Source organism: Lycium barbarum, chromosome 5, assembly GCF_019175385.1.
Source record: "Lycium barbarum isolate Lr01 chromosome 5, ASM1917538v2, whole genome shotgun sequence".
Classification (NCBI taxonomy): Eukaryota; Viridiplantae; Streptophyta; class Magnoliopsida; order Solanales; family Solanaceae; genus Lycium; species Lycium barbarum.
In genome coordinates, this window is record NC_083341.1 from 118,113,014 (window position 1) to 118,139,826 (window position 26,813).

The 26,813-nt window shown below is 37.7% G+C and overlaps 3 protein-coding genes and 1 long non-coding RNA gene across 7 annotated transcripts; 1 reads left to right on the forward strand and 3 right to left on the reverse strand.

Annotated features, from left to right (window-relative positions):
* Positions 1–8,112: 8,112 nt before the first annotated feature.
* Positions 8,113–13,867, reverse strand: LOC132641240 (3-oxoacyl-[acyl-carrier-protein] reductase 4-like). Its single transcript, XM_060358154.1, has 11 exons — positions 13,565–13,867; positions 12,139–12,281; positions 10,722–10,775; positions 10,403–10,483; positions 10,284–10,329; positions 10,111–10,205; positions 9,998–10,030; positions 9,505–9,639; positions 9,332–9,425; positions 8,392–8,474; positions 8,113–8,294 (listed from the first exon to the last, which is right to left on the reverse strand). The coding sequence occupies exons 1-11, from the start codon at positions 13,725–13,727 to the stop codon at positions 8,262–8,264; spliced, it is 960 nt and encodes a 319-aa protein (XP_060214137.1). The 5' UTR covers positions 13,728–13,867; the 3' UTR covers positions 8,113–8,261.
* Positions 13,868–14,060: 193 nt separating this feature from the next.
* Positions 14,061–18,901, forward strand: LOC132641242 (uncharacterized). Of its 3 annotated transcripts, none has more exons than XR_009582763.1 (4): positions 14,061–14,396; positions 14,703–15,832; positions 16,511–17,139; positions 18,543–18,901. It is a non-coding gene; the product is annotated as an uncharacterized LOC132641242 (long non-coding RNA). The 3 variants fall into 3 exon arrangements; XR_009582764.1 differs by having other exon boundaries at positions 14,703–15,224; positions 16,738–17,139; XR_009582765.1 differs by having other exon boundaries at positions 14,703–14,897; positions 16,738–17,139.
* On the reverse strand, positions 15,893–16,499 carry LOC132641241 (large ribosomal subunit protein eL32z). Its single transcript, XM_060358155.1, has one exon. The coding sequence runs from the start codon at positions 16,425–16,427 to the stop codon at positions 16,026–16,028; it is 402 nt and encodes a 133-aa protein (XP_060214138.1). The 5' UTR covers positions 16,428–16,499; the 3' UTR covers positions 15,893–16,025.
* A 3,408-nt stretch (positions 18,902–22,309) lies between the features above and the next one.
* LOC132641243 (protein Iojap-related, mitochondrial) lies at positions 22,310–26,389 on the reverse strand. Of its 2 annotated transcripts, none has more exons than XM_060358156.1 (4): positions 26,000–26,389; positions 23,789–23,876; positions 22,933–23,069; positions 22,310–22,822 (listed from the first exon to the last, which is right to left on the reverse strand). In XM_060358156.1, exons 1-4 carry the CDS (start codon positions 26,306–26,308, stop codon positions 22,751–22,753), a joined length of 606 nt encoding a protein of 201 aa, XP_060214139.1. In that variant the 5' UTR covers positions 26,309–26,389; the 3' UTR covers positions 22,310–22,750. The 2 variants fall into 2 exon arrangements, with proteins under 2 accessions (XP_060214139.1, XP_060214140.1); XM_060358157.1 differs by having other exon boundaries at positions 22,933–23,042; positions 26,000–26,388.
* Between the last annotated feature and the right edge of the window lie 424 nt (positions 26,390–26,813).

Consider the following 26,813-nt stretch of genomic DNA (forward strand, 5'->3'; position numbering starts at 1 on the left):
GTAGTACATCATGTCAGGAGGGTCGAGTCAGAGATGGGTCGGGCACATACCAAGGGTGGCGACAAGAAAGCATACTGATTTGACAATTTCAGAGGTCCTATTAAAGGTGGGGGACACCATGACAGGGTTCGCCATCATCCCTACAACCGCCTCATCCAGTCATTACTGTAGGCTTTAACAGGTGGTTCTTCAGGTTATAGTGGGCACAGTTCTGAGCAAACTTCCCGAGGTTCTTACTCTCGACCTTCAGACCGCGGAGGGTATTCTGGTTCTTCTATGACAGTTCAACAACCTATGTCCGGAGGGGCATGTTTTGAGTGTGGTGAGACAGGGCATTACGCTAGAGAGTGCCCTAGATCTAGGCAGGGCTAGGCTCCAGCACCGCCAACTAGAGGAGGGGGATATTCTAGTAGAGGGGGTTCGCAGTCTGGATGTGGTGGCCATCAGCCTAGCGGAGGTAGTTACCAGTCTGGTAGGGGCAGGACTCAGTCAGTGAGAGAAGGATATCAGGCAGGTCGTGATGGTCGTGGAGGCACACAGTCCGAAGGTGGACGTGCCCATTTCTATTCTTTTCCGGGTAGAGTAGAGGCCGAGGCTTCTGATGCGATTATCACAGGTATTATTTTGGTTTGTCACCGATCGACTTCTGTCTATTTTGATTCGAGTTCTACCTTCTCTTATGTGTCCACTTACTTCTCTATGGGTCTGGATATGCTTTGTGATATGCTTGATGTACCTATGTGTGTCTTTACTCCTATTGGAGATTTTGTGATAGTAGATCGGGTCTATAGGTCTTGTGTGGTCACGTTTATGGGGTACGACACTTGGGTAGACTTGGTTATTTTGGATATGGTGGACTTTGATATTATTCTGGGCATGGATTGGTTATCTCCCTATCATGCTATTTTAGACTGTCACGCCAAGACAGTCACGTTGGCCAAGCCGGGTATTCCGCGGTTAGAATGGAAGGGTACTCCTAGTCTAGCACCTAAGAAGATCATATCATTTCTTCGGGCAAAGAAGTTAGTGGATAAGGGATGTTTAGCATATTTGGCTCATATTCGGGATACTAGTGTGGATACTCCTTCCCTGGAGTCGGTACCAGTTGTTTGTGAGTTCTCAGAGGTTTTCCCCATAGATTTTCCAGGTATGCCGCTTGATCGAGATATTGACTTTTGCATTGACTTGGAGCCAAGCACCCGACCTACTTCTATTCCACCCTATCGAATGGCTTCGGCAGAGTTGAGAGAGTTGAAGGAGCAGTTGCAAGAATTGTTGAGCAAAGGATTCATTAGACCCAGTGTTTCTTCTTGGGGTGCTCCCATTCTGTTCATGAAGAAGAAAGATGGTACCATGCGGATATGTATCGATTATCGACAATTGAACAAGGTTACAATCAAGAATAAGTATCCATTACCCCGCATTGGTGACTTATTTGACCAACTTCAGGGTGCGTCAATATTTTCTAAGATTGATTTGAGGTTAGGCTATCATTAGTTGAAGATTCAAGCGGAGGATGTTCCGAAGACCGCTTTCAGGACCCGTTATGGTCATTATGAGTTCTTGGTGATGTCTTTCGGGCTTACTAATGCCCCTGCAGCGTTCATTGATTTGATGAATGGGATCTTCAAGCCTTACTTAGATTGGTTTGTGATCATGTTTATTGATGACATCTTGGTGTACTCTCGAAGTAAGGAAGATCATGAGAAGCATCTAGGGATCGTGCTTGGCCTGTTGAAGGAGAAGAAATTGTATGCCAAGTTTTCCAAGTGTGAGTTCTGGATCGGTTTCATGGCATTTTTAGGACATGTTGTGTCCAAGGATGGGATTGTGGTTGATCCCAAGAAGATCGAGGCAGTTAGAGATTAGGCCAGGCCTACTTTGGTGACTGAGATTCGGAGCTTCGTAGGCCTTGTGAGTTACTATCGCCGATTTGTGAAGAGGTTTTCATCTATTGCTTCCCATTTGACTAGGTTGACTCAGAAGAATGTGCCTTTCCAGTGGTCTGATGAGTGTGAGGAGAGATTTTAAAAGCTCAAGGCTTTATTGACTTCAGCCCCGATTTTAGCTATACCAGTGGAGGGAAAGGACTTTACTGTTTATTGTGATGCTTCACGTATTGGCTTGGGTTGTGTGTTGATGCAAGAGGGTAAGGTGATCGCATATGCTTCGAGGCAGTTGAAATTCCATGAGAAGAACTACCCCACTCATAACTTAGAGTTGGCAGCGGTGGTCTTTGCTTTGAAAAATTGGAGGCATTACTTGTATGGAGTCCATTGTGAGGTCTTCACAAATCATTGTAGTCTTCAACATGTGTTTAGTCAGAGGGATCTGAACTCGAGGCAGCGTAGATGGATGGAGTTGCTCAAGGATTAGGATATCACTATTCTTTATCATCCGGGAAAAGCTAATGTGGTAGCTGATGCGTTGAGCCGAAAGGTAGTGAGTATGGGTAGCTTGGCGTGTTTGATTGTGGGAGAGCGTCCTTTAGCTATGGAGGTTCAGTGTTTGGCTAATAGTATGGTGAGACTCTATATTTCAGAACCTGGTAAGGTTCTAGCTTGTGTGGAGGCGAGGTCGTCTCTTTTGGAGCAGATTAGGGCCCAGCAGTTTGAGGATGTGAAATTGTGTAAGATTCGGGATAAGGTGCTAAATGGAGAAGCCAAGGAGGCTATTCTTGATGGTGAGGGTGTTTTGAAGATTAAAGGGCGCATTTGCGTTCCTAGAGTTGGTGATTTGATTCCGTTGATCTTGAAAGAGGCTCATAGTTCCAGGTATTCCATTCATCCGAGTGTAACAAAGATGTATCGTGATTTGAGACAGCACTACTAGTGGGGTAGGATGAAGAGAGATATTTTGGAGTTTGTTGCCCAGTGTTTGAATTGCCAACAGGTAAAGTATGAGCACCAGAGACCAGGTGGTGTGCTTCAGAGGATGCCCATTCCCGAGTGGAAGTGGTAGAGGATTGCTATGGATTTCGTGGTTGGGTTTCCGAAGACTTTGGGCAAGTTTGATTCAATTTGGGTCATCGTGGATAGGTTGACTAAGTCCGCGCATTTCATTCGGGTTCAGATTACTTATAATGCAGTGAAGTTGGCCAGGATTTACATCCGAGAGATAGTGCGATTACATGGAGTGCCCATTTCCATTATTTCAGACAAAGGCACTCAGTTTACTTCCCATTTCTGGAGGAATTTGCAGAAGGAATTGGGGACTCTGTTAGTTCTTAGCACCACGTTCCACCCGTAGACATATGGTCAGTCCAAGAGGACTATTCAGGTGCTTGAGGATATGTTGAGAGCTTGTGTTATTGATTTTAGTGGTCATTGGGACTAATTCTTACCCTTGGAAGAGTTCGCGTACAACAATAGCTACCATTCCAGTATTGATATGGGGCCATTCGAGGCTTTTTATGGTAGGAGGTGTCGTTCTCCGATTGGGTGGTTCGATATGTTTGAGGTGAGACCTTGGGGTACTGACTTGTTGAGAGAGTCCTTGGACAACGTAAAGTTGATTCATGAAAATCTTATTGCGGCTCAAAGTAAGCAAAAGGAGTATGTGGGCTGGAAGGTTCGTGATATGGAGTTCATGGTTGGTGATCGAGTCCTATTGAAGGTTTCACCCATGAAGGGTGTAATGCGATTTGGGAAGAAGGGAAAGTTGAGCCCGAGGTTTATTGGCCCTTTTGAGATTCTTTGTTGTGTTGGCGAGGTGGCTTATGAGTTGGCCTTACCACCAGGTCTAGCAGGTGTTCATCCGGTGTTCCATGTTTCCATGTTGAAGAAGTACCATTCAGACGAGTCTTATATCATTCAGTAGGATTCGGTATTATTTGATCAGAATCTGTCCTTCGAGGAAGAGCCCGTAGCAATCTTGGATAGGCAAGTGAGAAAGTTCATGTCCAAGGATATTGCTTCAGTCAAGGTGCAGTCGAAGCACCGTCCGGTTGAGGAGGCCACTTGGGAGATCGAGGTGGATATGCGGAGTAGATATCCTGACTTGTTCGACAGTTCAGGTACCCTTTTCTCCATCTTTTCCCTTGTCGCTCGAGTACGAGCGATTGTTTGATTAGTATCTAATGTAACGACCTATTTGGTCGTTTAAGCACTTTTGGACTCTTTTTGGCTAAAATACCCTCCCCGTAGTTTTAAAAGGTAATTTTTTTTTTAGTTGCGGGAGTTGATGGCACGGTGATTTAATTGATGGGTAAATTTGAAAAATACTTATTTAATGTGTGTGCATATATTTATTAATTGGAATATTATTTGGACATATATATAAGGCATGAGGTGAGAGTATTTATTTTTTTGGCTAATATGCTAGTGGATTGGTTGACTAAAGTGCAATTGTTTGGTTATTAAATGGTAAAAGAAGTGGGTCAAGCCTACCATCCCTTCTCTTTACGTCATTGCTCTTAGGGTGTATTAGGAATAAGTGAACCTATTTTTCTAATACCTAGTATACGAATCAAAAAGAAAAGCTACATATATTTGGCTAGGTAAGGGAGAATAGTACTTGGGGAAAGAGGCAACTGGAAGCAATTTTTGTGAAAGACAGTTGAGGCAGAATTAGGTATGCTTTATTTATATTTTGATTAGCATAATAATGACCTGATGATTGAGGAGTAATGATAGAGTAATGATTAACAAATCATTCTGGGCAATATTGATAGAATTATTGTGGTCCATGTTCCATGTACGTTTGCTTCGATTATTTAGATGTAAAGTCACTGTTTTCGTATTTTTGTTAATGGTGTTCGAAATTGTCTTATGCTTGCTGTGTTTCAATTTCAATTTTTGTATATAATGGATTTATGTGATTGTACTTTAGGTGTATTGGGTCATATGTACAACTTAAAATTCATGGTATTTGAAATGCGGGAAGCTAGATTTGAATCCTAAGTTAAGATTTTGAGGTAATTGAAAGTTTTGAGCCCTAGGCTTAAGAAATGGGAATTTATGATTTGAGAATGGACCGAATTGACTAATTTTCTGAATATACGACTCTTAGGTTACAGGTAAAATGATTTTTAAAGAAAATTCCAGTTTTGCCCTTGTAGGTCCGTGGTCACTTTTTAAGATCGTTTTTGGGTTTCGAATATAAGTATAGCAATATGGGTGTCTTTAGATTCGTATTCTAACGTAGATCGCATATTTGATAGATTTCGATCACTCAGAGGCTCTACGCAAAGGGAAGGCGTTGGTTTAATTGTTTGTGGCACTCGTTCGGCATTGAGGTAGGTTACGATCTACTTTAGTTAGAGTATGATTAGAGAATCGTATGTAGTTGTAGAAAGTGACGGGGATAGCATGATAGGCCTTCAAGCATGAAGTGGAGGTGAATTTTAATTAGGTTGGTTATGTCAGCTGTTATGTGGTCTTGTCGCCAAATGTGTTATTTTCTGTGATTATCACCTGTTTGTATCTCCGTCACATACTAGCTCACTCATCACATGAAAAGGAATGGTAATATTGATAATTGAACAGTAGACAGTAATATGACTTGTACGTGTTGATTTTATATTGGTGATATTGTTGAGACTGATATTATGCATGACATGCTTCCCATATTATTGTTGTAATGGTTGGTGAGGTGAGTGATTAAGAGACTCCGAGGTCTTTGCCGGAGATTGAGAGTGTCAGAGAGACTCCGAGGTCTTTACCGGAGATTGAGAGTGCTTGGTAGCCTCCGAGGTATTTGCCGGAGAGCATGAGTGGTACATGGACTTTGCGGGTCCCCCATGGGTCATGGCTTTGAGGCATTACCCTTAGCATGTGTGTACGAGAGTGGAGTAAGAGAGGTGACTATTGCATTGCATTGTATTCATGCACTCATATATTTGACTGATCATTTGGGGAACTATATCTGTCTTGGTTAATTTCATGATTCTTTTACACTTTACTTGTAAATGATACGTGACCATACATGTTTGCTCTATGTGCTACTTGTTAGTTTTCACTTCTTCATGGGTTATCTAATTATTGTCGGCCTATTATGCTTACCGGTACTAGTGTTGTAATAATACTACTCTTGCTGCACTTTTTGTTGAGTGCAGAGTACGATCCAAGCTCCAGTTCTATGCCCCGTGGCTGATACGCGAGGGTGACATCTTTTAGTCATTCAGGGTGAGCTACTTGGTTATCCGTGGCCCCTGAAGGACCCTCTTTATTTATTTCTGTTTTTGTATTCGACAGATAATATGTAGCCTTCGGGTATTTTCAAACTTGTATTCCGGACTATGTTTAGCGCTCTTGTACCCTTTGACCAGATTTTAGGGATGTCGTGACATTTCTAGTTATGATAAGTATTTAAGACTTGATAACTTCTTCTTATTCAATTTTCCGCTTATTTAACTTGTTATTGGGAATATGGTTCACCTACTCAGGGGGATAGTGTAGGTGCCACCACGACTCGCGAATTGGGTTGTGACAGCCATATTGCACAATATGTCTACTTTGGAGGGGTGGCAGCCTCCCTTTGCTTACCATCGCTATTGTTTAAGGCACATAAAAGCAAATTTTCAAACGAAGCTTGGAAACAACACACTAAACAAATTGATGTGGGCGGCTGCAATGGAGCATCAACAAAAAAAATGGCTTTTAAGGATAGAGGTGATCAAGGCAGTGAGTCCATAAGCATATAATTGGTTGAAGGTAATCGAAGTTGAAAAATGGACATTACATGCTGATGAAGGCATGAGATGGGGGATGCATACAACAAACAGCTCGGAGTCATTCAATGGTTTGCTAAAATCTGCTGGGGGACTGCCCGTTACTGCAATGGTGAGAATGACTTTCATGCAAGTTGTGGAGCGGTTTATGACTAAAACAAAGCATGCCAAAGCCATATTAGCATAGGGTGGGAGATGCATGCCAAAACCTAAAAAAATGATGGAGCATAACAGGAAAAAATATGAGCTGCACAAGACCGCCGAGTATAACTATGCTGAACGTGTGTATGAAGTCATGACAGGTTATTACGAAGGTCAGGGAGGAAACTTACATACCGTTTATGAGGGCACGAGAACGTGTAGTTGTGGTAAGTGGCAAACATACCACATACCGTGTTCTCATGCCGTCAAGTGTTTCGAGGCAATGGGAAAAATGGCATCAAGTTATATGGCATCAGAATACAGCGTCAAAAGTTACTTTAGAGCATATGCCGGCCACTTCTATCGACTTGGTGATCAAGCTTATTAGCCAAACGAGCCATTTTCAATGGTTGCTAACAAGGAGTATATCCGTAAAATTCGTGCTAACGCACGAACTCGGATTCACAATCAAATGAATGTCAATGACAGTACATACTCTCGCATGTGCTCAATGTGTAAGGAGTTTGGTCATGATAAGCGTTTGTGTAGCCTACGAGGCCGTGGTGGTGCAAGTACGCCTCGTAGTGGAAGAGCGTCTTGTAGTTGAAGTATTAGTTTAAATATTTTGTTATTGTAAAGAATGATGTATTATTTTGTTATCGTAATGAATTAATTTTGAATTATTTTGAACCTCTCGTATTGGATGAATTATTTTTTAATATAATATTTTTATTTGTACATTCGAAATAAAGTAATGCCTTGACTAAATAATAAAACACTTAAATCAAAATCTTATAAAATAAAACACTTAAACCTAAAGACAACAAGATTCAAACAAACAAAACTTACTTCGAGACACTTTACAACCCCTAAAACGACGATTCAAACGTTTAGGCATATTTAATGTAATGAGCCGACATTACTGTCCGCAAAAAAAAGATATCAAATTCTATATAAAATATTGATATTTCGGAGTTTTGAAACATGATTAATCTTTGGTCAAAGTATGGAAAAACATGAATTTGAGAACTTTAAAATTGTAAAAAAAAAAAAAAAAAAAAAACTCTATTGCGCACTAATTAGTGCACAATAGGACTTAACTGTAAAAGTTCAGTTTAGTCCTATTGTGCACTAATTTAGTGCGCAAAGGGTAGTTTGGTTACTTTTTTTTTAATGGGTTATTTTGGTCTCAAATCCCACTTTTTGGGTCATTTAAATTACGGACTCCTTGAACTAAAGACAATTCTGATGATAGCTACATAAAGAACTGTTCCCACCACACTCTTTTTCAATACAAAATCTCAAGAAGACTATTTCAAGTGTACTAATTTATTTCATGATCATCTGAAGTATAGGGTACACAAAAACCTTGGTTCATTTGACCTAAAATTGTAAACAACCATTCATTTGGCTGAAGAGGGATCAAAAGGTTGTACTTTTCTAAAACCTCTTACATCACCATACCCCCATCAATAGTCAAAACCTGCAAAAAATATCAATTAGACATTAAGATTCTCAGTGACAACAAACATTGCATTCTAACATAAACAAGCTGGTAGTAGATGCTAATATGTTAAAACCTGGCCGGTGATGTAATTTGCCGCTGGATTCATGGCCAAGAATTCCACGAGTCCAGCAACTTCTTCTGGTTGACCATACCTTCCTGGAAACAATTTAAGAACCATAAAAACAAGACCAACTCTTGAGGGGATTAAATAACAGCAAAGAAACTCAAAGTTTATGCAATTATTATGTATAATACAACCCAATCCCAAGCAAGCTGGGGCCGATTATATGAATCCTCATTGACCATGTCACTCCATTTAAGCTCATCTTGGTCCAATATTATACAAAATAAAAATAAAAAGTACTAAGTTCTCTATATTTCGATAGGACTAGAAGACTCCTGGAAAACACAAGATCTAAAGTAAATATACTAACATGATTAAAACTTAATCCCAACTAATTGGTATTGCCTATATAAATCTTTTATTTCCATTATGCCCTTTTTTTGGCTAGGTCTGCATGGATTCCAAGAAATTGTAGGTCCTTCAAGACAACTATCTTTCTTGTAACTACTTCGTGTATAAAGTGATTTCAGTTTAGAAGATTGATGTCATGGTTCCTCTTATAAATTCTGGAATAAGTTTCCTACCTAAAGGAGCAAGCATAAGCAAGTAGCAGAATTATGAAGAGGCAGAGACAAATCAATGATTGTAGAACCATAATGTTAATTGTGTGAATGAGCTTTAGCACAGAAAGCCACGTTACTAGGCTAAGCTAACCAACGTTATTAATCCTTAATAGGACTGCATTTCTTTTTCCTCATCAATAATCAAGTCCAACACCATTTATAAAATCCCAAGAAATTTAATTGGATACTAGAAAGGTTGACTTGGAGTTTACCAACTCCTTATATACCATCTCGTCTTCGCTGTCAACTGAAGAAGGATTTATGATAACGATAGCAACAACAATTTATCCAGAGATAGTAGCTAAGTATGTGGAGAGAGATCTGACCTAATGGGATTTGCCCCAAAATCTTTTTCTCAATGTCATCCCCTAGCTTAACAGTCATATCGGATGCGATGAACCCAGGGGCAATAGCATTCACCTGTTAATGTCGGGGACTTATTAGATTAAAACAGAATTAACTAATGTAACCTGAAATTTAGCATGTCTCAACAGCTTACGTTAATATTTCTACTTGCGTATTCTTTGGCCACAGTTTTTGTCAGACCAATAACACCAGCCTTTGCTGCACTATAGTTAGCTTGCCCAAAATTGCCAACAAGGCCAACTACTGATGCTATATTGATTATCTTACCCTGTTCACAATCAAATGAGTAGTTAGTGTTGGAGATCAAATTTTGAAGAAAATAAATGGTTTTACAGATGACGCATAAAAGATTTCTCAGTGCCGTTCTTAATTATGTTTGCCGACAGACTGTAAATTCCAATGACAGAATTCTAAATGGAGGTATAGTAATAACTGGAATGAGAAAAATAATTATAAACCTAACAACTTCTTGCTCAAGATGAAGGAGTACACTTACCCCTTTCCCTAAAGGAGGAATGAAGCAAGAATTAAGGGTTTTTTTTTTCTTTGGGAAAAGAAAAACTTTAGCAAAGCAAGCATACTTGGCGGAAACTTAGAAGTGTTACAAATCAAATGAATACAAGTACCTTTTTCTTCTTCATCATAATCTTGGCTGCCGCCTAGAGATAGCAAGTTGGTTAGATTCACAATCTAAAATTTGAAACTTACCAAAGTGAATGATCAATAATCAAAAAGGCACCTGTGTACAGAGATATACGCCAGTTAGATTTAGATCAATAACGTCTTGCCACTGTTTGGTAGTCATTCTCATTAATAAACCATCTCTTGTAATACCTGAAATCAAATTATCGGAGAGTTTTTAGTCTAATAAGAGCTGATATACTAACTAAGAGGAGTGTCTTTTCTATTCACCTGCATTATTTATCAAAACATCTACGGTTCCCCATGCATCAACTGCCTGCAGAAATTTGACAAAATCAAAATTAGAACATGGATTTTCCAAACAATAAGCAACACCGGGATATGCTCACAGTTTTTATCATAGCTTCCACGTCTGATTCTTTTGAAACATCTCCACCAAAACTAAGAGCCTGGCCGCCACATGCCTCAATCTGTTGAAAGCAAAATAATTAACAATCGTATGTTTCTCTCGTTAAGCCATTAAGAAAGAAAACTCGAAGTTAAGATCAACTGTGAAATCCAGCAAAGACAAAGGTTAACCCCGTACACCCCGGCAATCAATAGACAGGGATAACCACCAGACACCAGTAATCCTAACTATTTTGATCGGTATTGCTATTTAGTACATTCACATCATGAAATATGGTCACTTAGGTGGCAGCACTTCACCTCTTTGCAAACTTCTTCAGCCTCCTTTGATGACCTTGCATAATTAACAAGAACCTGCAAGAATGAGTTCATGAAAAACCTTTTCAGAAGCGAATATTAAATGGGTTCATTGGTTATAGCCAAGCATAGGAGAATCTGGAGCAGAGAAAGCATCATAAAAAGATAACTATATGCCACATATACCAAAACGATGTTATTTCACCTTCCAAACACATTTCTGAAGACACATCGAAGTCTGTTACAAAACGTTTTCACTAATTCGTAATACCTATATGAAAATTCTGAAGAACCCAAAAGTAGAAGAACTGCACTTGTTACCAAGTTTCTCGAACAGAAACTTGATACACCATTTCTATTATGTTTGTGTTAGATGATGCAACTGTGCGCAATTTGCATTTTAGCATGGACAAAGGAAGATAGTCCTAGCAATGAAGCAGGCTTCACCTCAAATATTTTAGCAGTTACCAACAACAACATATCCAGTGTAATCCCACAAGTGGGTTTTGGGGAGGGTGGTGTGAACACAGCCTTACCACCCCCCCCCCCCCCCCCTGCAACCTTCTGAAGGTAGAGAGGCTATTTCTGCTAGACCATCGGATCAAGTAATGCATATCAAAAAGCATGTAAAGCAAATACAGTAGTGAAGAAACCATACTAAAAACAAAGTAGAAGCGAACAATAGCAACACCACATAATATGTTAACCGAGGCAGAGGAAACAACAGGTAATACTAAAATCGAAGAATAAGCTAGTAGGAGAGTAATAATAACAATACGGATAAGGACATAAGACAACGCACCTACTGACCTTCTGTCCTAATCCTCGACCTTCATATCCTCCTATCTAGGGTCATGTCCTCGTTATGTTGCAGGTGTGTCATGTCCAGTCTAATCACCTCTTCTCAATACTTCTTCGGCCTACCTCTACCTCTCCTCACACCCACCATAGTCAACTTTTCACACCTCCTCACTGGGACATCTACGCATCTCCTCTTCACATGCCCAAACCATCTTAGCCTCGCCTCCCTCATCTTGTCCACCACGGAGGCCACTCCCACCTTAACCCGGATATCTTCGTTCCTAATCCTATCTCTCCTAGAAAAAAACTTATACTATGGCTTATCTGTTCCAGTACTTTTCCCATATGAACCGTTTTAAAAATGATTTAAAGAAGCTTTCCAGAAACAGAGTAATGCTTGGGAAACTGTATACTAACAATATGAATTTAGTAGATCTTACTAAACAAACCAGTTTTAATCTTTTCATCATTTCAGACACTGCTCTTCTGCTTGACTCGACCAGTTACAATCGAATTAATTCAAAGCAAAAGTATGAAGAAGAACGTGAATCCCAATTAGGCATGATCATGTAACTTTCTTTTAACTTAGATCAAATTTTTGGTGAAGAATATCTTGTACCTTGCATCCAGCTTTCCCCAGAGCCAATGAAATTGCTTTACCAATACCTCTGGAAGCTCCAGTAACGATAACAACAGGAGCCTCAGTTTTAGGAGTGACTTGAGCCGCTGCTTGTTCAACTGTGACAGCTTGTGCTTTTACAACTGCAAAAAGCATTAGCAATGAATAAAATCTGCATAAAATAGAATTTTCTACTTTTTCTTTTTGGGAGAAGATAAAGTAATTTTATATGTAAACTAGCTTGACGGATGTGTTATTACAACTGTACAAATATTCAGAAGGAAAGCAGCATAAATATGCCCCTTCTGATCGTGTAGGGCTTCTAACATTTGTAACACTTTCGGCCTCATTTACATGTTCCAATTTACACCATCAGCAAAAGAAAAGTATACAGTTAGATTTTATCTTGATGATAGAGTTAGCACATTCTTCAAAACATCTTTTGTTTCTTTCGATCCACAAAGCCCACCATATACATATTGGTATATTATTCCACCACCTGAGCTTGCTCTTTCCTCGTAAAGTGTAGTTCTCTACTTTTCAACATACTCATTAATTAATAAAAATAATTACTTAAAACGCCTGATCATCCATTACAAGTAAATTGAAACAGAGGCATGACATACACTCCAGTTTAAAAATGCTTGACAAAACCAAAACTTTATACATAACATCTAGTCCAAAATCTCAACTTTCCCCTGAATTCAATACCTAAAAGAAATGCTAGACTGATATAACATCGATCACTCGTTGTTTAATTATCTAAAAACTCAATTATTATCCTTTTTGCTGTGATCCTGCACAGATATACATCACACACACATACTAGCTGACAAATGCTTGAGCAAAAGCAAAAATTTATACATCAGATTGCTAAACTCACATCAGATGTTTCGTGAACGATTTCTTATCTGACTAAAAATAATGTTATATTTCTCTTGATCCTCGCTGTTTGTGTGTGAGAGCAAATCATACAAAGGCAACCAAATGACTATGTGTGTGTGTGTACTTTGTTTGTCTTTGAGATTATTTATAAACTAAATTCAAAACGGTAAAGTTGTCTCTGTGTGATCTATAGGTCACGGGTTCGAGCCGTGGAAGCAACCACTAATGCTTGCATTAGGTTAGATTGTCTTACATCACAACCCATTGGGATGCGGCTCTTCCCTGGACCTGCTAACGCAGGATGCTTTGTGCACCGAAGCTGCCCTTTTTTTAATAATTTTTTTTAGAAAATCGTGAATGATCACTTCTTATTTGATTACCTAAAAAAGCTCACTGTTATCTTTCCCTTGATCATATAAAGGCAACCAAATGACTCTGTGTGTGTGTGTGGCTACTCTGTATGCATCTGAGTACTTATAAATCACATGAAGCAACCAATAAAAACCCAGTACTGAAAAGCTACTTAACTTATAAATATTACCAGAGGAAAATGAGTTTGATCTGCATTGCAAGTTTGAGTAGTTTTTGGGGTGCCACAAAAATGATTGCTGGAAATGACAGATTTTGTTGTCACATTTTTCAGCCTTTGTAATTCCCGATGTTTTAAGGGCCACAATAGCCGATCCTGAAGCAGTGGAAGCCATGTATGAAACAAGAAACTGGAAATGCAACAAAGGGTTCTATACTACTTTTGTATATAAAGTGTATATTATGTATACAGATAATAACAATGTGGGTAGTTGTTGGGGGGTGGATGAAGTTCCGATGTTTTCCACACAAAGCTTTGGAAATTCCGAAAGAGAGCTGTCTTTGTGTAATGGCGGGCGATCAATACGAGGTTGTTCTTTTTGGTGGCCAAATGTGATAGTAACTCTAACTTGTAGGACTCACTAGCAAATTTCATTTTATTTAAGATATAATTAACAAAATCTATCCATAAAGAGGCAAAACAATATTGGAGTGATAAAAATCTAATTTTAAAATATAAAAATAATTGGAAATTCATAAAAAAAAAAAAACTGTAAAATTAAAAACTGCCAATCCACAAAAACCGAAATTAAAAATAAAAAAATAAATAAAAAAATTGTAGTTGCAAATTACGGTTTTGGAGATGGTTATAACTTGATACACAGAACTCCCAACACCAAGAAATTGACGATGGAAAATTTTCAAAAACAGAAAAGAAGAAGAAGAAGAAGAATCGTTCTGTGACAATGGAAACCATCGCAGGTAGATTATTGTGGAGAGGCAACATCGGCTTAGTTGTGTAGATAAGGAAACCTAAACTCTGAAGATTATTGGTCTCCTTTCAGGTTTCAATTATATTTTTTTCTCAGGGTATTTGTCAAATTTATGCAAATAGGTTGAGCGTTTGTGTTGTTTTTTACCTTATGGGGTTTTTCAAATTTACCAGCAGTTTAGTGTATGTGATCTGTTTTTTGTATTCTTCTTTCTACTATTCCTTTTGTTTCTGCCTTTTGGATTTTTGGGCTTCATTGCTTTTTGTTGATTATTGTTTGTATATGTGGGGTTCTCATTCTTTTTCACTGCACTTCTTGAAATCCCTTCAAATTGTTAAACCTTCTTTTTAGAAACTAATAGGTTTGTTGTTTAAGCAGTGATGCTGAAATAAATTCAATTCAAGGGACTTTTCTATGCAAGTGAAAAAAGGTCATAAAACTAAGTAGTTGGACTTCTGGATCCAAGTGATGGTGATTTCTTTGAAGCTATGGCAATGATGTTCATGCTGGTGACAAACAAATTGAAAAAAATGCTGGTGAAATATCAATGTGTTGCATTTCAACCATTCATAGGTGAGATTTTGATAGCAATAGTTGCCATAATTAACAAGGTAAGGAAATTTCATTTGTCTGTAAGATGATTATAAAATAATTTTAATTTTTCACTACCTATAGATATTTTATTCCTGTGGATTGATGCAGATGGGATTCGTTGAAGTAGTGCGTGCTTGTTCAGATTTTCTTTTCAAATTCCTATATTCTAAAATTACACTCGCCCCTTTTTCTGGAATGACGTGGTCAGGATTACAATCTAAAAGTATTATCTAGTGTGTATTGCCACATAGAACACTTACTCTGCAAGATTCACTAGCGGAATTACAGTCTCAAAAGCTATTTTAGGTATTATACTTCTGTCTGTGGGTACATTTAAGTTTTCTCATGTGCTTGCATTGTTGATATATCAACAAGGTATACTATGATCATACGTAGTGGAGAAGATTGCCTGCTATATCACTATCAAAAAAATATGAATATTCAAAGATGAATTATTGAGATGGAACTCAATGCTACTGGCTGATTTAATTGTTCCTATTCACAAATACATTGATCTTGAAATTAAATTAGAATTTCAGTTGTAATTAGATATGTGGACTACTTTAAAATGCCACATATTAAGTAGGCGTTTGGCCATAAGAATTATTCACTTTATTCCGAATTTTTTTTTTTCACTTTTCAGCGTTTGGCCATAAGAATTCCGAATACAACTTGAAGTTGTATTCCGGAATTTCAAGAACTCAAAAAACTTGTTTTTCAAAAAAAATCACTTTTTTCACTTTTTTACAACTACATTTCACCAAAAACTATGGCCAAACACAGCTCCAACTCCAACTCCAACTCCAAAATTCCAAAAAAAGTGAATTTTTTTTTTTGGTTTCTATGGACAAACGGAGCCTAAGTTTAGAAGGACTGCAATCTTATGGACTCTGTGACCTTATGTCTAACCTGTTGTGCATTAGTATATATATATATATATTTTTTTTTTTTTTTTTTTTTTTTTTTTACTAAAATCACAAAATTTAAGCACTTGATAAGCAATAGCATGAGTCAAAATCCTCTTCAGAGAGAACAGAATGTTAATTAAACAACCACAAGGAACAAGTTCAAACACTAACAATATAGAGATATCTAAAGCCAAAATGCTCATTCATCCTCCTGGCTGTGGAGCCTAGCAAGCTTGTTTGTTATGACAACATCAAGTTGGGCAGCTCGCTCGACAATCTCTTTCCTCTTCCTTGTGGAGACATTGTGTGCGATTTCAGCACAGTAAGTTCTGTTGTGCATCATTAGGACCTCAAGCTCACTAGCATTGTGCACAACAAACTTCTTGAAACCATTGGGAAGATAGTGGCGGGTCTTCTTGTCAGACCCGTATCCAATGTTGGGCATCAAGACACATCCCTTGAACTTTCTCCTCACTCTAGAATCGATACCCTTGGGTCTGCGCCAGCTTTCCTTGACAGTGATTCTACGGTCACTCTGAGGTCTAATAAACCTCTTAGTTCTCTTCTTAATCACCTTCTTGTTAAGCAAAGGAACAGCCATTCTTCTTCTTGTTGTTGTTGTTGTTCTACCTTACCTTTGGAACTAGGGTTTCTGCAAAAGCCGCTAGGGTTCCTTGCTCAAAGGTGCATTAGTATATATTTCTAGATAAATGAGGCAAAATATTACTATGATGATCGATAAGATACAAATTTAAAAAAAGAGATCAATTTTTTCTCTTCTAACTTCTAAGTGCATTTATTTTTGTTACTTACACATGAAATTATGTTATGTGCAAGTGCAACAGTAATGATGAATTCCTTAGGAATACGACTTCTTTTTTTTTTTTTTTTTATGACATGGGAATCCGCAGCCACTACCCTTCGGGTGCACATAGGGTAAACCCAGCTCCTGTGCAATAGCTCGCAAACCACACATGAGAGATAACCCGCACTAGGCAACCCTCGTGCGATGAGCTCGACCCAGAAGGCAAATCTCCTATTGTTGTAGGCAGGGGTTGCGAACCTGAAACCTCCATTATGAAAGCCCCATGCTCAACCAACTGAGCCACCCTTGCGGGTAATACGATTTCTTTTTCTTTATCGATAAAAGATAAATTCTTTAGGACCTGATCAGACGACAATATTTAAGTATAATCGCAAGATGATGAATGATGTCAGTTCAGTTGTTGCACCTGTTGATAGCACTATTACTGCAACACCTTTGCTGGGAAGGAGAAAGAAAAAAACATGTGAGGAAGATCGAGCCAAATGAGGTTAGATGCTTTCCCACTTCAAAAGTCCCGTCTATGTTGTCTTTTGTTGTCTGTCTGCTCAATAGTGTTAGTTTATTTCTTTAAGTTCTTTTGGCTTAACAATGCTTCTATTGTTACTATGTCAGCGAGGCATACCCTGACCAAACGTAATAAGGAAATGCCTGCTATGTCACTATAAAAAAATATGGATGTTGAAAGGATATGAATTTTTGAGATGGAACATCAAATGACACCAGCTGGTTCAAAACATCATGTGAGGTTGTTAGGATGTTGGAGTATGAAGAAATGGAGAGATGATTACTTACTTAAAGGATTAAGCTTATAATTAACTCTACAAGTTATGTTTATGTTTATGGTATATTGATTTTTATACACATGTTTTTTCACACTTCGTAGTTTCGTGCAAACACACACTGAGAACGTTTGGTTAGTAGACCTTTCAAGCAACACCACTAATAAAATTTAAAATAATAAATAGAAAAAAACAATTCAGTGGTTTGTTTGTTTAATTTATTCCTTATCCCTACAATCCGATTTCTTAATTCTAATTCATTTTAAATCATCCCAAATTAGATTTCATATTGACAGAATTTGAACTTTCAGATCTTAGTAAGTTTATCTTATCTTTTAGGATAAGTTTTGCGCATTTTTCTTACAGTACCTTTTCTTGGTGTAGTTTTGAAAATAAATGTGTTAAATATAGTCTGATGTGATTACGGTGTGAAGTTGACCTTAAATTTCTTTAAAAAAAATGCGATTGTTAGTGAATTTATTTAGCTGTGTTGTTGTGTGTATTCATTTTGTTTTTATATTTTCACTCTGTTTAGCATATTTTTTTGTTTACAGTAGCTCTTCTCGGTGTAGTTCTGAAAGTTGAGTATAGTCTTGTGTGATTACGGTGTGAACTTGACCTAAATTACTTTTAAAAAAATGCGATTTCTACTGAATTTGTTAGCTGTGTTGCTGTGTGAATTTACTTTGTTTATTGCGTATTTTTGTTATGTTTAAATTAGTTGTGTTTGGTGCAGAAAATATTTATTTTTTGGGTACAGTAGCTACTGAATTTAGTCCGTTGTCATTGTGCTAAATTTAGTCCGCTGAATTTACTTAAAACATAATCTAAGTAGCGGAAGTCAAAGTAATGAACGATACAAACCCAACATCTTCACATACACAATGTCATGGAGCATCTAAGACTGTCCATCGGTAACGTTGTATTTCCAACTGTTCGAAAACAAGTATGCTTGGTAGTTCTATGGTGCTTCAACTAATTGACAGTTTTGCATTTGTAGCTTGGATAAAGGTTTGGTGCTCTTTATAAAAATAAAAAAAATTAGATTTTTTTTTTTCATCTAGATGCTCCTACACTTTTTGTATCAAAACTCATGTTGTTTCTTCTGTAGGATTGTATGGCTGAAAGTGAGATGATGTCTTCTTTACAAACTCCATCAAGAAAAGCATATCAGAAAGTGGATCGTTCGTGCTAGAAGATGGTGATGATTGGAATGCAAAACTATCTACCAAGAGAAGCAAATCCGTAGGCAGATCTTCAATGCAAGAACATGATGATGAGCTGAATGCGAAACTATCCAGCAATAGGGTTCAGAAAGTGATTAAGAAGGAAAAAAACACGAGTTCTTCACTTATAGGAGACTGTAGTAACTAAATGCACACTTTTATTTCAGTCAGGTGTTTTTCTTTGTTAAACATTTATTTTACAATGTCTATAAGCTATTTTGGATATGAACAAGGTTTATATTGTCGTTGTTGCTGTTGGTATTGTGCGCTGTCTTCATAACAATTCCTATTTTCATTATTCTATATAAGGCTTTTCACCCTACATTCATGCAAATTGAGTTATTAGTTTGCCTCCGAAAAATACCAATGTCATCTTTACAAATATTTTAACGCATATGATCTCGGAAGTATGTGCAAAATAATAAACGGAAAAGGGCCTAAAATACCCTCGAACTATTGAAAATGGAGCAAAAATACCCTCCATCCACCTTTCAGCCCCCAAATACCCTTATCATCCACCTATTGGGTCTAAAATACCCTTATCACCACCTATTGGGTCTAAAATACCCTTATCACTAACATAATCTTTTCATTAAACACGTGTCATTTTTCTATTGGTTGGATTATAAAATTAATTAAACTAATTAACTTTTGCAATATTGACCAGATAGTGCCCCCCCGACCCGACCCCCCCCCCCCCCCCCCCGTGAATTTTTTTTTTTTTTGAAATAAAAGTTGACATTTTTTTTTGCACCCCACCCCGCACCCCTACCCCCCCCCCCCCCCCCCCGACGCAAAAAAAATTAATATTTTTGAAAAAAAAAGTTTTGACGTTTGTTTTTGGGTTTTTTTAGCTGGGAGGGGGGCGTAGGGTGTGGGGTTTGGGGGTGGGGGGAGGGGGAGGGTGGGGTGGAAAAAAAGTCAACTTTTTTTTTCGGCTGGGAGGGGGGGAGGTGTAGGGTGCGGGGTGGCGCGCAAAAAAAATATTGTTACGCTTCTCAACTTCCTAGTAAAAAGCACAAGTACTGTGAAATGTCTTGATAAATTAAAATGTCTAATGTAATTGAGTTACCAAAAAAAAAAAATATCTCACCCTAAAAAACATGGTATATTTTCAACCAAAAATCTAAAAGGCACAAGGGTAGACTACAATATTTTTTTTGCACCCCACCCCGCACCCCCCCCCCACCCCCCAAAAATCTAAAAGGCACAAGTTGACTTTTTTTCCACCCCGCACCCTCCCAGCTAAAAAAACCCAAAAAAAACGTCAAAACTTTTTTTTTCAAAAATATTAATTTTTTTTGCGTCGGGGGGGGGGGGGGGTAGGGGTGCGGGGTGGGGTGCAAAAAAAAAGTCAACTTTTTTTTCAAAAAAAAAAAAAAATCACCGGGGTCGGGGGTGGGGGGTAGGGGGGTGGGGGCACTTGGGTTACCTGATCAATTAATTTAATTAATTTTATAAGCCAACCAATAAAAAAATGCCACGTGTTTGACCAGAATATTCTGTTAACAATAGGGGTATTTTAGACCCAATAGGTGGATGGTAAGGGTATTTGGGGGCTGAAAGGTGGATGGAGGGTATTTTTGCTCCATTTTCAATAGTTCTAGGGTATTTTAGGCCCTTTTCCGAATAATAAATAATAAACCTTCGTGCTACGAAAACAAGAACGAGTCTCTCTATATCAGTTATAATTTTTAAGCTACTATTTACTGTTTTTTTAATATGATATAACATATCTTTCGATGAATGTAAAATTGAATGTGTTCTTGAAGGCCAATTCTTAGCAAAATTGAAATACCTGTTGAGTTTTGACGCTGCACTCAATTTCAGCTACTACACCAATTTCTTTTCATGGATTTTCACCCCGCATTCAGGCAAAGTGAGTTATTAATTGCCTCTGAAGCACCCCCAACGTTATCACAAATAAAGAAGAAAACAAATATCACTCTATTTCAATTTGTTTGTCTTACTTTCCTTTTTAGTCCGTTACAAAAAGGTTGCAACTCTTTAGTTACAACTTTTCACATGACATGTTTAAGACTATAAGATTAAAGGACATTTTGATACATGTTACTTAATTTTAGTTTAAGACCACAAGCTTTAAAAAAAATTATTTAATTTTTTAAACTCCGTATCGAGTTAAAAACAAACAAACAAATTGAAACGGAAGGAGTAATAAAATAGTCAGCTATATATGATATTATTTTAGCTATAGAAAATGAGTGAGCGCAACTGTAAAACACAACATTGATAAGTTCATTACTTTCCAAATCTTAAGTAGTAAATTTTTATTTTAACGCCGCGCATCGCGCGGGTTCTAATACTAGTACAAATAAAAGTAGGAACTTCCTATAAATTTGATTTTATAAAATTTAGGAAAGAGGGTAAATATTTTAATTTTATTTCACACAATTAACTACAACAACATACCCAGTATAATTTCATTAGGTGGGGTATTTCACACATTTGACTAAAAAATAAAATAAACAATGTTTTGAACATGTATTTCTTAAATAAGGACATGCTTTGCTTCCTGGGAAGTGGTAATAATGCAAAATAACATGAAACTCACTGAGATTTAGCAGTTACAAACTTGTGCAATTTAGTACGGCATCAATGACTTTCTTGGTGTTGGGACTATGGTGTTATAGAGTAGCTCTTTAAGAGGGACATTATTGATTTCCCTCTTTTCTGTGGGAAAAGAAGAGGATTAAGGTCGGGTATTATGGATTCAAATAAGGGGTGAATTTATAAAGGAAAGCGGGGTGGGTTATTTATTTTTTAGCTTTGCCAAGTTTCTTTCCATCTAAATTAGGGGCACATTTGTGTAATAGTAGTATAACGGTAAAGCTGTAATTGAACGGATACTCAAGCGGAAGGTATTTTTAAACTTTGGAATAATACATGGTTATAATTGATAGGGGTGTAAAGCTAGAATACTGGAGTTAAGAATATATTCAGTGGTGGTGAAACCTTGAATACTTAAAACACGTGTATAGATGCAAAAGCGATTGCCATCATTTAGTAGCTATTTTCTTCTTCTTTGTCCTTGTTTTCCATCCCTTTCCCAACTTATTTATATACACAGACAGTTTATAGAGAACCAACCAGAGTCCACAGCCATCAACTGGCATATGCATACCATAAATGGAAACCTTTAACGCGACAATCATAGCTGTCCTAAGCCGCTTAATGGTTTGAATGTTCTCTCTCAGAATCTTTTCTTGCATAAAATCTGCTTCTTAAGTCTATGTTGGTGATCTCTGTTACGTCATTTTCAAAGCTTGTAGAGTCTATCACAAGATCTAAAAGTTGGTGAACGTGGCTTTTTCCCGTCGAACTTCTCTTTTTGGTCATGAAAGCTAGTAGTGGCGCATAATCAACAGACTCCTTATCAGGGATGAAAGTTTTTTTCTTTTCTTCAGCAGTGAACCATTTTTACGGTTTTTTTGTGGTCTTTTAGCAGTTAGCATTTTTTTACCATGTCGTTCCAATTTGTGTCTGTAGAGTAAACTCTTCCCAGAATTTTGCCCATCTTGACATCCTCTTTAGCATTGCATTTTGTGCTCTGGTATTCTTGGTTTGCCAGTTGAGGGCTCCTCAGCCTAGATGGAAACTAATACAAGACACTGACAACTTAAATCTTTCTACAAGATCATATCATACAGGTTATACCATTTTTAAGAAAGTAACTATAACAGGTTACACAGTAAAATGTTAGACAGAACTTAATAAAAACAGTTTGATTATTGAACTTCTTGTTTCTCCGTGGACCAAGCTGTTATCATTCACCAACAAGAAAAAGATCAGGACTCATGAGCCTAACAGGCATCCTTAACTGGAACAACTATTACGCGCCAAAGGCTTCGCTGCTGTTTGTAACATATTTTGAGAATGTACAACTCAATGGTTTCAGGGGTATGATCATCAAAATCATACTCACGATGAAAATGGAACTTGCAAACTTTGATCTAATAACAATCTCCAAACTGTTGAGTAAATCCCCAGCTATTCCTAAAAGAAACCACTTCCATAAAGAGGCTGGATTTGTCAGCCAACATGACAGCTGATTTTCCATGCTGAAGCTCATAGGTCAGGCACTTGTAGAGGGCCGTTTTTTAGAGTTATTCTTAGGGCGAACCTTCACAAAGGCCTTGTCCAAATCCTTAACATAACAAATATTCGCAGATAAGGATATTTTAACATTACATGTGACAAATCAGGTTATTCAGCTGATAGTAATTAACAATCGATAAAGAACTAAAAATAATTTACTTGATTCTGGAGGAGACCATGATCCTGGTTTGATGCATCTGTGCTCCAAAGCCTCTCTAAGTTGTAGTATGCTCTCACTTTCTCATCAAGGGCATGGATTACTAATTTGCCTATTCCCGTTAAAGGAAAATCAGAAACTGAAAATAGAGTACTAAAGGATTCAGCAGAATTTGAGAACTTGTTTAGTTTTTTAACTGACGACTAGTAAAACTACTTCCTGCACCCACACAATCACATGGATCAATGCAAATCATCATTATCAAGAACTGCTGCAAAAGGTAGCTGTCTCAATGGACAAAACATACAAGTTGCTGCAAACTTTTTACATTTACAGCAGACTACGTACACACACAAGCACTTAACTGCTGCATAATAGCATTTGAGATAGTAGAAGATGATTGCAGGTCACAGTTGATCGTCCACATAGCACCAAAGTTAATATTAAGGATATCCCTTGCAAACTAGATCTACGAAGAGTGAAAATCTATCAGTTTACTTATTAAAACATCATGATTGTCATAACAGAAGGGTTTAGAAGCTAATTTAGTGTCATAAAGCATGAAAATTTGATAGAAGTTTAGAACTCATATGATCAAATCAAGAACTCCTATAAGCACATCATCCTTGATAGACCACACCATTTGAAGCAACTTGGAAAAATACCTTTTCCGACAGATAACCCTTAATAGTGCATCAACAGCTTGTACAAGACAAAGTCATAGACTTTATGTCTCAGACATGTATTTTAGTTGCGATGTTCTCCGTAATGCATAATGCTTTATCACATTTTGTGAAACCGGATCCAGAAAATCTTAAAACCACCTAGATAGAGTGTTAAAAATGAAGCGATTCTTACCAGAGTCAATTACAATCCAGTTCCCGCCTTCTTGCCCTTCCACGCTAGGTAGCAGCATTCTCTTTGATCCTTTTTGCTTCTGCTTAACCTGCTGATTGAACAAAAAGGTGAAGTTCCAAATAGGCAAATTCTTCAAGTAAAATCATTAAGATATTTGTTTACACTTTACAGTGGTAAAACACTGAATACGCAATAATGTTCTTTTCACAGTTTATCTCCTACTAACTATTCTTAGACTCCAAAAGTTCTTCTAAGCTGTGAACAAAAAAGATGCACAAAACTAATTTCTAGATTCATTTCTCTATAGATGACATAGCAAGTCAAAGCTGTATGAAATGAAAGGCTAAATAGCATGTATAACAACAAGTTTCAAGGTGTCAACCACAGGCAGATACTCCGAAAGTATATTATTCCAACAGCCTATTGTAGACAAGATGAAGCTATCATTTGCTTCTCATTCCTGTAATTTCATCAGATCCTACCTCTTTCTTGGTTGATTGCCAGCTCAACCTTAAGATGACTGTTATTTAAAAAAAAAAAAAAAACTGATGACAAGGGAACCCGCAGCTGCTACCCTTTGGGTGCGCACAGGGTAAACCCTGCTCCTGTGCAATAGCCCGCAAACCACACAGGAGAGATAACCCGCACTAGGCAACCCATGTGCGACGAGCTCGACCCAGAAGGCAAATCCCCTACTTTCGTATGCAGGGGGTTTCGAACTTGAGACCTCCATTATGAAAGCCCATGCTCAACGAACTAAGCCACCCTTGCGGGTACTGTTATAATTAATCCCAGGCTTTATATTCTTTTATTGGGCACAATCTTGATACCTGGGCTCCAGTACCCATTACTAATAACCTAACAGGTTCCTCAACTGACCTAACAGGGCCACTAAAAAGTTAAACCTAATGCATCTATATTGGAGACACATATTCCTTCCCTCAATAAAACAGTATATATTACAGAGAGACATTCCCTGTTACACCAAGGGGAATTGTAGGCTCTCCATCCGGAGGTTACCAGGATAACATCCCTCTTTTTTAGCTGGGCTGTTGAATGATTTCTTAATCCTACAATCTGGAACAGACTTCAATATCTCCCCCTTTTTAGTCTCTGTTTTCTCTTTTTCAGACAAACCCCTCACCAAAAACATGCAGTAAATTGCTAAAAATGGTGAACCATGTGAAGCTTAACTTCCTTTAAGATGGAAGCAAAGGAAGTAATTTGCTGACTGGCGTCCTCTTTTTTTTTTTTTTTTGGATAACCAGGGTGTCTAAGCCAGCTTGCGCGCACCTCGACTAATTCCACGGGATACCTATTTCCTTTCTTCCCGACGTGCAGGCCTGTTCTAGCCTACGGCCTTGCATCGCTGGCACTGAGATGAAACATGCAATGCAGCAAAATTGCCAATAGGGCAGTGCCATGGCCTTCAGCTTTTCTAGTCTTTTCCTTTTCTGTGGACATACCTCCCCTCACCCAAGCCTTTCATAAGCTTTAAAATGAAAATCAAACAGTGAACACAATCCCCTATCCAAGGTTTAATTTTAAAATCAATCGATCAAGTCTATTTTCTGATGGTGCATGATAGTTCAATGGACATTTTCAGTTCTTCATATCCTTGTGGTAGATGATAGTAAATTTGTAAAAGTCAGACAAAACAAAATAACAAGTATTCCACATATTTCTCCTCAAAATACCTAAGCAAATTAGGAACTGAGAACTGTCTATTTCTGGAAACTATAACTCGGTCCAAAACCCAATTGTCAGGGTATGCTACTTCCGTAAGCTGCAAGAGTTCCCATTCTTTCAACTGCAACACAGGTATGTACTATAATAGACGATCCCTCAGTTGCCTTGAGATTTTCTTATCTTGAAAACTGTTTTCCTTAAAAATTTGAGGAAAAACATTTTTTGGATTAATAAAAACCCACAAACACATTCCCAGCCCAGCCCTTACCTGCCTAACCATCCCACCACCCACCCCCTACCTACTCGGCTACACCCCACCACCAGAAGTTGCACTCCCGAATCCAAAAACCTCGTAGTGTTTTGCATTGAATACATTTTTCAACTTGCATACCAAACACAAAAATATTGAGTAGAAAAATCACTTATTTTCTTGGAAAACATTTTCCATCATACCAAACACACCCATAAGCATACATATTTGCTCTAAAAAAGGAAACTTTAACCAAAAGAAACCGAACCTGCCTTATAAATTAGGGCTTGAGCAATATTCCGAACATGCCAAGCGGATCTACCAGTAGCAACAACCATGAAATCCGCAAAATCACAGTGTTTAGGTATCGGAATAACTTTAACATTATCAGCTTTAACATCTCTGAGAATCGTCTCCACTTCTTCCAGTTTCAGTAACTCTCCGGCGCGAATTGCTTCATCGCCGCCCTCACTGGCGGCGCCGGAAAAAGAGCGGTTGATGACTGGAAACCCTAGCTGATTCTTCCATTGATGTGTTGCAAGGGAAGAAGACAAGGTTCGAGATCTGAATACTGACCACATGGGGGATTATTGTGAATGTTGTACAGCTAAACCCAAAACCCCATTTAAGAGAAAACTGAATTTTTTTTGTCCATTCATAACTTGGTATTATTATTTGAGTTGGTCGAATTTGGTAAGTAATATTATTAAATTTAAGTTTAATTAAATTTTGAATGATTAGAAGATTGTAAATTATTGATTTAACTCGTTTTAGACTTTTAGGGGTGCTTTGGTTTGAACGCAAGTTATGATGGGATTAATTATGTTGGGATAAGTTATACTGGAATTATTTATATTGGGATTAGTTATTCTGATATTATTTTTTATTGATTATTTGGTTTGTTGTATTAAAAGTAACATACATTGCATAACTTTTAAGAAAAAGTTGTTTGTTTACAAAAATATGCTCCACCTTATGTAGTAGAAAAAGAGTTTTGAGAACCCCAGAGCTATTTTAGTCAATTTCACTATTTTATCCTGGGAATTTCACTGTTTTATCCTCAGTCACTATTTTAGTAACCGAACA